The 13,574-nt window shown below is 44.8% G+C and overlaps 1 protein-coding gene across 1 annotated transcript in view; it reads left to right on the top strand.

Moving 5' to 3' along the window:
* RFTN2 (raftlin family member 2) overlaps positions 1–13,574 on the top strand; it is a 67,066-nt gene that overhangs the window by 37,124 nt on the left and 16,368 nt on the right. Inside the window, exon 7 of the mRNA XM_046019855.1 lies at positions 1,355–1,458. Coding sequence (XP_045875811.1) covers positions 1,355–1,458 — 104 coding nt within the window. The remainder of the gene's footprint in view (positions 1–1,354; positions 1,459–13,574) is intronic.

Genomic DNA, 13,574 nt, shown 5'->3' with positions numbered 1-13,574 from the left:
GTGCAGGGTTCAGAATTTCATCACAAATGTATCACCAAACTTTGTTGGCATTTGTGAAAAGGCGATTTCCTTTACTCAATGTTCCACTTCATTATAAAACAGCAAAATAATTACCTATATCTAGATAGCAGTAGATTCCCATTCTAATCCGAAGTAAAGTTCCCTGGCACCGAGACTCTCTTGATGCATGCCATGACAACTGGCTGAAACTGAAAAAAAACTCAGTCAATAACTACGATTTTATCTCCAAGCAACCAATGTGACTGACTTTTTATTTACCTTGTGAATTGACTTTCAAAGGCAAAAATATCCAAAAGGTGTTCTCTCTCTCGCCAGGCCAAATATGTACACACAGCATTGTCCTTCCTAATCAGAGATGACATTGCTTCTGATGTTGTGCACTCTGAATTCAGATGTCCCCGAATGGACTGCCCTTGGGGTGTACAGACTGAATTCAGGTATATCGTGTTGTGTGTATGAGGCCCTCACTGACAGGCTCTTTCGTGGACATGGTTGCAGTTCTGGCCGTCTAAGGGCATAGAGAGAGGCATAGCTCATTTTCAAAGAAACCAGAAATCCCACTGAGCGGGAGGAAAGGATCTGGGGAGAGAGGTAAAGCTCCAAGTAAAAATCAATTCCAAATGAGTAAAAATCAATTCCAAATGAGTAAAAAGCAGGAAAATGACTCATCTAAGCCCCACTCACCTTTCACTTCCCCATCTCCACTCCCTACTCTTGTCCTCACTTCCCAATCCCTCGACCAGTGCTTCTAAAACTGTGGTCTATAAACTACTTGGATCCAAATAACAAGGGAGCTTTTTTAAATGCAGATCCCCAAGCTACGTACCTTAAAGTCTGATGCCTGGGGGCGCCTGGGTGGCTCAGCGGGTTAAAGCCTCTGCCTTCGGCTCGGGTCATGATCCCAGGGTCCTGGGATCGAGCCCCACGTCGGGCTCTCTGCTTGGTTGGGAGCCTGCTTCCTCCTCTCTCTCTCTCTCTGCCTGCCTCTCTGCCTACTTGTAATCTCTATCTGTCAAATAAATAAATCTAAAAAAAAAAAAAAAGTCTGATGCCTGCACAAGACCAGGGGAACAAGACAGAAGGAAGGCCCAGACTCTGGAGAACCATATGGGAACCTCTCTCCACGCTGATCCCCAGTGTTTCTACCTTGGTTCAAGGGTTAGAAGGCAGCAGGTAGCAGAAAAGGAAGCCCAGGAAGAGGGCGGCTGGTGAAACCGTATTTCTTGGAGCGGGAACTCCCTTTCCTGTCACACCCACCTCCCTTCATTGTAATCCCCTGTGTCGCAGGTTGTCTTTGCCTTAAGACTGTGAGCGCTCATGCTTATTCACACAGGGTTATGAAATCAAAACGGATTACGGCCCTCTGCTGCACACTCTGGCTGAGTTCGGATGGCTCCTGACAAGCGTGTTGCCCACACCTATACTAAGACATGACAGGTAATGCCAAAGGATCCTTACAAACTCTCATTTAATCCTAAAACATAGCTCATTCGTTAGAGAACTCAGTTCAACGAATGCTTGTTTCATGTCTACAAAAAGTATTTCACCGAACTTCCGATCTGATTTCATGGACCTTGGAGACCTTAGCTCATCTAATCCCCTCCAGTTGTAGATGTACAAGCTACAACATCTCCTTCGGGCAGGGGCGGGGGCAAGCGCGGGTTCACGGGGCAGAACCAGGCAAGGGTGTGAAGACTGACTCCCAGCTCAGGGCCACTCAAGATTCCCACTCTTGCTGGAGTGCAGATCGAGTCGGCATCAATCAGCAAACAGGACAACTTGGTCCTCTTTGGTATTGTGTGTGCAAATGCGCCCTCGCCACAGTGCACAGCCGGCGTCAGGACCGCAGCGCAGGCCGGGAGGCCCCGATGCAGAAGCACAGGCTCAGCGCCCCCCCTCCCCCAGACTTGTTAGCTGTTCGCGCTCAAATGAAGTGCGCGCATTAGAACCAAAATGCCATTACTTCCCCAAGACCAACCTTTCCTATTTCCTTTCCTGGGAAGGAAAAATTGAATCGTACCTTTTTTTAAGAGAGAAAGACAGAAACCAGTAAGTCTTCTATATAAAGTGCTTTGCTGTCCCAAGGACTCAGCCATGTTCCCTCTACCTTCTTTGGCTTCCAGAAAATGATTGAGTGCCGGCCCGGCTCTGCCTGGGCATGGCTGCCTGCAGAGGACAGCACAGCACCAGAGGCCTTTCTCAGTCTCACCACCAGCCTCCCGCCTTCTCTGGTTTTTCCAGCCCAGGATTTACCCCTGTCCAGTATCCCAACTTCCTCGCAGACTTTAAAACACGTGATGCCATGGCTTTATAATAAAACCGTATCTTCTTCAGACAGGGAGAGGGACAAAGATTGATGCAGAGTGAAGATACTCAAGCTTTGAAAGGACGGGTCAGATCAGCAATTGATCTGCTTTTCTTCTCAGGGATCTGTTGGTAACTGTTCTCAGAGGATGAGCGATAACTCCCTGAAGCATTATTTCCCAACTTTTTAAATCTGTCAGGTCACAGTATAGAGGTGATTCTCAAGATTTGGTCTTCAGACCCAGCAGCGTGGGCCCCTCCCTGGGGAGCCCATGCATAGACAGATGCTGGAGGCCCACCCCAGTGGAACAGTCAGAAGCTTCGAGGGTGAGACCTGTGAATCTGCATTTTCACAAGTCCCTGAAGCTCCTTAACTTTAGAGGAATTTTGCAGAAGGTAGTGAGAAAGGAACTCCTCATCCCTGCCTTTCTACCCCTCACAATCATGCCCAAGCATTGATCTGTTCCACTCCCCACGCGCCTCAGAGTAACTTGTGTATGTGGCCTTCTCATCTCTTTTTGGTGGTTCTCTAGCTCATCACTCTGAATTCTGAACGTTTCAGGTTCCTTTTTCATCAATGAAAAATATATTTATCACCACCTTTCCATTTGCTCAGGGATTCTGCTCTCATGAGTCTAAGTTTTTCTTGGCACGCCTGGCTGGCTCAGTCAGTAGAGCATGCGACTCTTGATCTCGGGGTCCTGAGTTCAAGCCCCATATTGGGGGTGGAGCCTACTTAAAATAAAAACTTTTGAAATATTTTCTTAAAGCGGTCTGAATGACCGACCGGGCACTGATTAGGTCTAGCCTACCAGGCTGGGCTGGAGCTCCTCCAGCATCTCCTGCTTCCGGTTGGTTTGGGGATGAGGACAGGACTGAGACCGAAGGTGGCAAGGAAAAGGCCTCGAGTGTAATGTGAAGGGAGAGGGTGGCGGAGCCCGGAGCCACGCTCGACTGGACCATCTTGGCCAGCGTGTCAAACTCCATAAGGTCACAGGCTGTCCCCATGGAGTAGAAGGCTCAGCTCGCTGGAACGAGGAGTGGCTGCACGTTGTTGCTGAAGCAGAGGGAGCACCACTACGTCACCACCATCCCGGCTGCTCCTGTCCCCTTAGGACGCTCGAGGCACCAGGGGGTCAGAGCAGGGCCTCAGGCCCTCCTTGTGAAGCCTCATCTAATGTGTAATTAAAGTAGCAAAAAAGCCAGTTGCAGGACTGCCTATTTAACAACCGTTTGTAATAGCAAAAAACTGGACGCAATATCAATGTCTAGCAGAAGGAGTGGTGTGTGTGAGGGCTAAAAAGCCACACAGCAAATTCTAGCAAATGGTCAGCCCCTGGGATTACGAATGAGGGTCAGGACTACTTTGTCTTTTTCCTTTTCTGTGATTTGACTTCTTACAAGGAATACATATCTATTCTGTGATTTAAAAAAAAAACAAAAAACAACTTTAGGTGCGCGGGTGTCTCAGTGAGTTAAGTGTCTGCCTTTGGCTCAGGTCACGATCCTGGCGTCCTGGGATTGAGCCCCGCATCGGGCTTCCTGCCAGCAGAGAGCCTGCTTCCCCCTCGGTTCCTCCCTTCACTCCTGCTCTCACTCTCCCTCTCTCTCAAATAAATAAGATCTTTAAACACATACATACATACATACAATTTTAAAAATTAAAAAAAAAATCAATCAATTAATAAAAAGATGTGAAAGCTATAGACAGTGTCTGTCTTGAAGGAGCCTGTGGCTGGTTAAGCTTGAATTTAGTACATAACCAGGCTTGCATTCAGGTTGAGGCAGGTCAAACTTACATACCTCAGCAAGCGTAGGTTGTACAAGAGCAGTAAAAAGGAGAGGATAAACTTCCAATTTCGATGGAATCTTCACTTAGTAATGAGATTTAAAAAGCATCCCCATTTAGCAGATCCCCATTTAGAATCTGCTATTTACCCTGGATAGAAGATAGTAGAAAAATACTTTTTTTTTTAAGATTTTATTTATTTATTTGACAGACAGAGATCACAAGTAGGCAGAGAGGCAGGCGGGGGGTGGGGGCGAAGCAGTCTCCCCGCTGAGCAGAGAGCCTGAAGCGGGGCTTGATCCCAGGACCCTGGGATCATGACCTGAACCGAAGGCAGAGCCTTAAACCCACTGAGCCACCCAGGCACCCTAGAAAAATACTTTTTAACAATAATCACCCTTATGCAACAAGGCACACTAGAACAAACAAGTCTACTGTTCTCCCATGTACCAGGAACCTTGTGTAATATTGATATTTATTTTATTCCTTTACATTTTGTAACTTGGGTCCTTTCAGGTGTCTGTAAGGCCGAGGATGAATGTGAAAGTTCATTGTTATTATCTGGTAACAAAGATGATTGGTGAAACCTGTAAATTCTCTGCCTTGCCCAAATATGCTATCTCTGCAACAGTCACACCTTGTCTTGGCTGCTTCGGTACTCACAAATGTTGCCGTCTTGAAACATAAAGAGAAATACTACAGACGGTTCATGTTGGTCAAGGTAGAGGGTAGAGCCGAAAAGTTTTTTGGTCTCTAAAACTAGAAGGAGAGTCCGGGCTGTGAACTAAAAACAGCTCATTTTAATTACAGTTTCACCATGAACTAGCCATGGGACCTTGGGAAGTCACCCAACCTCCTTAAGTCTCATTTTCCTCATCTGGAAAATGGTACCATAATATCAACTTCACTGGATTGTCATAATGATTCAGCAAGACCATACCTGCAAACACCCATGCCAGAGGCTCTGCAAACCAGGCTAATAAGTTAGAGCTATCTTATGGAAACCAATCCTTTAGCAGAGCCAAAATCCTGAAGAAACTGAAGCTAATTATACTAATTACACAAGGGTGATCACTCCACCTGTCCTAAATCAGGATATTCCAGAAAATTTAAATACCATAGTTCACTCTATACCAAATCAGCCCTAAGGATTACAAGCCAAATAAAGGAACAAAAATAAATAACAACACTATAAAGATATACACTTACGGGGCACATGGGTGGCTCAGTTGGTTAAGCGACTGCCTTGGGCTCAGGTCATGATCCCGGGTCCTGGGATCGAGTCCCACATTAGGCTCCCCCTGCTCTCCTGGGAGCCTGCCTCCCCCTCCCTCTCTGCCTGCCACTCCACCTGCTTGTGCGCTCGCTCTCTCTCTGTCAAATGAGTAAATAAAATGTTAAAAAAAAAAAATAAAAGAGAGAGAGAGAGGGAGAGAGAAAGAGAGAGACATACAAGTATACCCGCACCAAGAAAAGCCAGTATTTGTTATGATCTTTGGGGGGCCCCCACATGTCTGCAAACATGACTTAGAACCAACCATTGCCAATAAAAATTTTCTTCTTTAAATGTTTTTGCCTCTTACACAACAGTAGTTTCTTAAGCAATTTCAACTTTTCCCCAATCTTCTGTTACTTAAACCATAACTTGAATGGTCTACACATAAGGTATTTTCCTCTCATTTCTTCCATTGCTCAATTATACTGTTACTGGATTGCATAAACGCATTTTCCCAGTGTGTCCTTACACCGAGGTTGTTGCTTCATTATCCTGGGCATTATCACACCACCAACCTTTAAAGCGACATTGCCATGGAAACTTCGTAATGTGGTCATCAGATAGCACTACATTATTCCGGGGTTTTTGTTGTCAGCTGTGAAAACTTGCCAGAATCCCTTCTTAATCGTTATCACTATGTAATTACATACAAATGGGCCCAATTCTTTTCTTTTCCAGAAATCGAGATGAAAATTGACACTAAACTCTTAGGGCAAATCTGGTAGAGGATCACATTACCTCAACGAGCAGCTAATATTGCCCACCTTAAAATAATCACGAGAATAAAGTGCAAGAGGAGCCCAAGTTCCCGCTGTTTGGCTACCTCAAACCAGCAAGGTCACTCCCCTCTTCCTGAATAATAATCTGGCAAGGGAGGGCAGAGGGAGCATTTTAACAAGAACCCAAGGTGATTCTGATGTACTTTCAGAACACTGAATTACAGCCTTACGGAGAGAGAAAGCATTTTAGAACACAAAACAGAAGAAAGGTGTACACCCTCGTTTTTATCTTAGAAGACAGAATTTAAAGACAGGGTCTTTTGGGTACCATGAATCAAGTTATACTGTTCTGAGAATACAAAAAAGTCTGGTCCTTAGGAACAAGATCTGAATAACAAAAAGAGGAAACTGTCTTCTCTCCGTGATGGGGGGTGAGGGGGGGCTGCTCTATCCTGCATTCTCGGCAGCCCTGTGGTCACCACAGCCCAGAAGCACAACAAGTCTATGAAGCCGTTTGAGACACTTAAGTGCCCCCGTGATTTCCTCTCAACGCTCAAGTGTCAGCCAAAGCCGGGGCTGCGTATTTATAGACAGGCGAGGGACAGGCTAGGGCTTCATGTCTGATCCGTTTTAATGCGGTTCTCGCCCCTTCTAATTTAAATTCTGTAGAAACAGTGCGCTGTAATTCAGAGTAAGTTCATAGTAATCGTGCAGTGAGCAGCATTTTGATAAGGCTGCGTCTTTTTAAATGATCAGCTCATCTCCTGCAGATACTTCCAGTTACCCCTTCCTCATCTGAACTTCCATTTGCAACATTCTGTTAGGCAGAGAGGTTGGGAGGAGCTAAATTGTGGGAGTGCTCTTCTGAGTTCTGTATGGCAAGCATACTAATGTGAGTATGACCCTGAGAAAAGAACCAGGGTCATCAGGCGAAGGAACTTCATGACTAAGCACATAGATATAAAAAGGTGCATGCTAAAATTGAGTTTTATAATTTTGCTTTTAAAAAAGTGAATTTTATTTCCTATTTTAAAAGCAAGAATTTACTCATTTATCTGAGTTGCAAACATTAAACAATGCAATTAATTAACGAATGAAATGATGCAAAACTCATCAGAAAAATAAATTAACCTAACAATTTTGTTTCCTTTAGTCTAATGGATTTTGGAACTAACAATGAAAGCTTTTGTAAGAGCACGTTTATTTCATAAATGACCAGGCAGTTGCAGACAACCAATTCATTTGGAACCAGCTCAGCTGCATTCAAACCGAACCACGTTTTCACATTTTATTTTAAAATGTTCCTTCAGTTCAACTCAAATATCTCCTGAGGGCCTCGTATGTACAAGGCAACATTTTACCCACTCTAGAGGCTGACCGCGGCCTCATAATTGGCTTGGAGACACAACACAGTTACCAGTAACTGATGCAGCTAGCCCTGAAACTAATAATGCACTGTATGTTAACTAAACTGAAGTTAAATTAAAAAAAATTTTAAACACACAGACAAATAACTAATACAGAACCGACTGTGACAGGTCCCTCGGCGGAGGGCTAGAACATGTATTCTCAGTACCAGTGATACCGCCCTGGGCCAGTGAAAATTGGTTGTGGGAGGAGGTGAAAAAAATCTTAAGATACTACAGTGGCTTGTGGCCCTCTAGAAGGTCATAGAACATAAACACAAACACAGCATATCTTTAGTATTAACATTTTTATTTATTTATTTTTTTTTAGAAAGAGATTGAGAGTATGAGCAGGAGGGGAGGGGCAGAGGGACAAGCAGACTCCCTGCTGAGCAAGGAGCCGGACTCAGAGCTCCCTCCCAGGACCCTGAGATCCTGACCTGAGCCAAAGTCAGACACTTCACCAACTGAGCCACCCAGCTACCCCTCTTTAGTATTAAAATGTAAAGGGGGGAGAGGGACACGGTGCCCCTGTCTCAGTCAGTGAAGCCTCTGACTTTGGCTCAGGTCAGGATCTTGGGGTCCTGGCTCTACACTCAACAAGGAGTCTGCTTCTCCCTCTCTCTCTGCTCCTCCCCCTGCTCCTCCTCTCTCTCTCTCAAATAAATAGATAAAATCTTTTAAAAAAATTTAATGGGGGATGTGGGAAATTAGAGGGAAAATACCTAAAAAGTCATCTTTTTTTTTTTAGATTTTATTTATTTGACAGAGAGGGAAATCACAAGTAGGCAGGAGGCAGGCAGAGAGAGGGGGAAGCAGGCTCCCTGCTGAGCAGAGAGCCCGATGCGGGGCTTGATCCCAGGACCCTGGGATCATGACCTGAGCCGAAGGCAGAGTCTTTAACCCACTGAGCCACCCAGGAGCCCCTAAAAAGTCTTCTTGAGGAAGCGATAATGAAATAGTTGAGCAAAGGCAGGTGATACGCTTGAGGACTTCAGTGACGGAGGAGAGCTGGTCTAAGAAAGCCGTGGTGTCTGAGGGAGATCTTCAGGAAAGAGCAGATCTCCCCAAAGCAGAGGAGAGAATACGCCCGATGGCAGAGAGGGCTAAGTATCTATCATTCAGTTTCATCTCCTGTAGCAGCACTCATCTAGTGGCCGCCTCGAACACTCTAAAACCCCAGGATTCTGAGACTAGAACCAGGCTTAGCAAGAAGGAACGCAAAGACCAGTTAGTGACGTCTGCCACGTGCGCAGAAGGCGGGAGGTTGATGTGTGAGCGCCCCAAATTGTTTCCTTTCTCTGGCAACCTTCAGCAAAAACAAATTGACAAACAAACAAGAGAAAACAGGAATGTGCAAGATATATTCAAGGAAAAGTGACTACAGGCCGACGAATTCCTAAAAACCTCTTCTAATTTAAAACCCAAAGAATTCAAGACTGATTTTTGCCAGATAATAAACGTGAAAGGGGAGGGAGCATATGTATCACGTGCAAACCTACAAACATTCTCCCGCACGTCCCCATTGCATGTACTCCTCAGACAGTCTGTCTCCAATACACGCGGAGGAAGTACCCAAAACACAAATGGGGGTGACTGTAATCACGTGTGTAATTTCCACTGGACAGTCCACCTGCTGCTGGCGCCTTAGAAGCACCCTGTGTACTTCCTACGCTCTTCACTCGGGTAACATCCCAGTTTTTAGGATGATCACTTCCGTGCTTTGCCTAAGAGTTTGATCATTCATGTATGTATACCTAAACAATGCTGGTTTTGAAATACATACATATATATGTACACACACACACACACACAGAAAATATACTTCAACGTGTTGTTTCTTTCACTTAACATTGTGAGATTTACCCTCGTTGTTTCTGGCAGCAATTCATTAATCCATCCTGCTTACTGGTGATGGCGTTGCCTCCAGAGCTCGGCTCTGACAAGCAGCGCTGTCCTGGACATGAGCAGGGATCCTAGCGCACATGGCCATGAGCTTCTCAAGGGTATAGATCTAGAAGTGGAATTGCTGGGCCATAGGGCATTTCTGTAGCTTTATTAGATAAATGCCAAACTCTTTCCAAGTGGAATGTTGCAGTTTGCGCTCCTAACCACAGAACAGGAAGTCCCTATTGCTCCAATAAAAATATTGTCAGATTTTTACATTTTGCCATCCTAGAGTGGATACAGTATGATCTTGGTGTGGTTTTAATTCATATTTATGTAGTTACTGCTGAGATTGAGCATATTTTCATGTTTATTGGCCACTTGGATTTTCCTTTTGTAAAGAATCTATTTAAATCTTTCTCCTACGTTTGAAGTTCTATTTATAAGACTTTTTTATATATATACTGGATATAAGTCCTTTACTTGTTACATGTGTTGAAATTATCTTCCCTAATTCTTTGTGGCTTGTCTTTTTACTCTTTTTGTGATGTCTTTTGATTAACAGAAGTTTTTAATTTTAAAATAGGCAAATGTATCTATCTTCACCCTTCTTGGTATATTGTTTAAGAATAATTTTCCCCGGGGTACCTGGGAGGCTCAGTGGGTTACGCCTCTGCCTTCAGTCCAGCTCACGGTCGCAGGGTCCTGGGATCGAGCCCCGCACCGGGCCTGACAAACAGGGAGCCTGCTTCCCCCTCTCCCTCTGCCTGCTGTCCCCCCTGCTTGTGCTCTCTCTCTCTGTCAAATGAATACATAAAATCTTTTAAAAAAAAGACGTTTAAAATCATAAGCAAATATTGGACAAAGCACAAGGTCATGTTGTCCTCATAACTTCCTGCAAAAACAATCTACACGCTGAAGTATCACTAACGATACTATCAAACTGCGATAGAACTGCTTTCTAATTTTGTTTTTGTGCTTGCTTTAAGTAATGCCGTTCACTCTTAACTGAATTCTTGGGGCGAATTTTTAAGGCACAGTTTCACGATCCACCTTATACGTGGTACTTAAATGCCAAACGGGCCAAGAACTATTCCTGTCCCTCCTTCCTTTTGCCATACGAACACCAGGACCTGTGCGGTCTGATTGAACAGTCTAACTGGCCCAGGGAAAAAATGAACACTTGTCTTTATTTTCTTCATTATTCCCCAGTACAACTCCTAACAATATAAGCTGAAATGATCCATCTGGGAGCTGCTACGTAATGTCTGAACTTCTGCAAAACAATCTGCTTATCCACTCATTACAAAGTTTTCCGGTCAGAATGGAATTAAATTAGGCCACTCCTCTCTGTAGTCAAGGCTTTACTGAGTTCATTCTATATTTCTTTTTTTTTTTTTTTAAGATTTTATTTATTTATTTGACAGAGAGCGAGACAGCAAAACAGGGAGCACAAGCAGGGGGAGTGGAAGAGGGAGAAGCAGGCTTCCCATGGAGCAGGGAGCCCGATGCGGGACTTCATCCTAGGACCCCGGGATCACAATCTGAGCAGAAGGCAGACACATAACAACCAAGTCACCCAGGCACCCCTCTGCATTTCTTGTATAGATAGTATGGTGTTGTAGGAAATAGAGGAGACTCAAGACAAAACTCCTAAAAAACCCTGGGTCTCAATTTCATTATCCATAAAATGAGGAAAATAAGATCTTCTGTGCTCACCTTCAAGAGCAATCCTAAGGGGGTGTCTGGCTGGCTCAGTCAGGGGAGGGTGCACGTCTTGAGCTCACGGTTGTAGTTTCGTGCTCCCCGCTGGATGTAGAGATCACGTAAAAATGAAATCTTTAGAAGGTGGGGGGCTATCATAAGAAACAAGTGTGCTCCTGTATATGGAAAGGACTCAGTACATCCAAAGCAAACACAAACAAATCCAAGTTACCCTTCTTAGTTCAGTCCATGAGGTCTTCTACTGTTGGAAGTCGTTCTTTTTCTTGGCAGTCTGTTGAGGCCATAGCAAACCCCGCTCCCTTAAACAACACCCAACAGAAAGTCTTCCTTTTGTCTCCATATGAAAGGCATAGAAGAAGGTAAGGAAGAGAGAAGGAAAATTTATTGAGCATCTACTATGCTTTAGGATCCGGGCTAGGAATTTTTCTTCCACCACCTCACCAGTACTGCGAGAACCACCTCTGTTTTACAGAAGAGAAAGAGAAGGCTCCGAACGTCTGGGTGACTAGCTCGGTGCCACGTGGCTAGTAAGTGGCAACACTGGGATGCAAACCCAGCATTGGTCTGACTCGAAAGCCTAGGAATGAACTGAGAGCTGACTGGGGCTTAACCTTTCACTCTACTTCAACCGATTTGGTCTGGCGAGATGCCTGGACCTGACCTGATTCTCCCACCAATCTCATTTTCCAGTAGGCCTCACCATCTGACCTTTGCCTTATCTCCTTTAATTCGGATCAATGCCCCAGATCCCGCATGGACGTTGGCCTCTGGAGTCATGCTACTTTCCTGGTCCCCTTTCTGTACTAATGACCCTCCTTCCCCTTCCCCAGGCTGGGCCCTTTTATGCCTTCACCCTGCTCCCCACCACTGCCTGCAGGAAACTGAGCCCCCCAGGCCTGCCCTAGCTGACCTCTCCCTCATGCTGCCTGTGCCCTCACAAGGCACAAGGGATTATCTGCTGCCCTCGGGAAGGATGAACTAGTAGATGTTTTCACATCTTTGCAGACTATTCCCTTGACCAGCTCATCCTTGCAGCTTATACTCTTGACCAACACAGGTTGTACCAGAAATCTTTCAGAGCTTGTGTGTAAATCAAGCGTTTCTCAAAAGCTGCGTTCATTTCTATTACATCAATGTGTGATTGTCTATTAGTAACAGTATAAAGAGAATTTGAAGATTCTTAAATTCCTCACAGGAAAATTGCTATAGAGAATAGAAGACAAAGGTTCTGTCCTCCAAGCCTCCAGGGCATTTGAACAGCTCTCTGGTCCTGTAATGACATATCTGTCAAATCCTTTCAGAATTGTGCTATGGGGCAAACATTCTATCCCAGCTCAGTAAATAGAATTACCTCAGGAGCCACAGGAGACTGAGGCTCTCATCCTGCCAACTGGTTGTCCCTCTGTAAAGCTTCAGATTTCTTTCCCTTAGTCCCGCCATATTTAAATTCTTCAGACCAGAAAGAGTTCCATATCTCACAGTTGTTCTGAAAATAGCAGGACACATTTTAAATCAGAAAGGCCCTGGGGGCTTGGCTGGCTCAGTTGGAAAAGCATGCAACTCTTGATCTCAGGGTTGTGAGTTCAAGCCCCACAGTGGATACAGACATTACTTAAATAAACAACAAAGACAACAACACCAAAAGAAAATTTTTTTAAATAAAACTTAATGTGAAAAAAAATTCAGAATGGCTCTCAGAAAACCAGGCACATAGCAGTCTCAGACATATTTCAAATTGAGGAGCTTGTTCTCAGGACCTCCCCAAATATGGGAAGAGACTGACCTCCCACAGTCTTACCTGGGCTTCTGGAGACTGTCCTAAGACAGTCAGCCTTTGAGAAGTCATCTATTCATTTACTGTTTTACCCCATTAGGTAAGGTTGGGAAGCCTGCTCTAGGTCAAACATCACACCCTAGGGTATTCAGACTTGTACCATCCTATAATGGGTTGGAAAGAACTCACTCCAGGGGTCACTCACAATCCTTGCCCCGACATTCTCCTGCTTTCTATTCAAGAAGAATAAATCCACCCTGATCCCTCCCCATCTTTGCATAGTTCCAGGCCTGGTTCCCTCGTGGGATTCTCCAGCTGAATCATACACTTTGAACATTACCCAGAAGCAACCTCTGTATTCTTGGGCACCCTCTCCCCTGGTTTTTCTCTTAGAAGATATTCTAGATTCTGAGACATTTCCTTCCACTTAACTCCACCGTACATCTCATTGAATGAATAGAAAAAGCAGAAGGAATAGACAAAGCAGAAGAAAATCACGTTTGTGGTACACCTTCTAGTGGCAGGCACAGCGGAGGCCTTCATACACACCCACATACTTGCGCTTCGCAAAGTCCCTGACGGGAAACGAAAGTCAGAGAATTTTAAAACTTTGCTAAAGTCACCAGCGATGAGGTGGTATCATCAGCTATTGTGGAAGAGTTGGGATTTAAAC

This window comes from Meles meles, chromosome 9 (genome assembly GCF_922984935.1).
Source record: "Meles meles chromosome 9, mMelMel3.1 paternal haplotype, whole genome shotgun sequence".
NCBI classification, from domain to species: domain Eukaryota; kingdom Metazoa; phylum Chordata; class Mammalia; order Carnivora; family Mustelidae; genus Meles; species Meles meles.
Note: the sequence above shows the minus strand (reverse complement) of the source record. Positions and strands in the feature narration are given on the sequence as shown.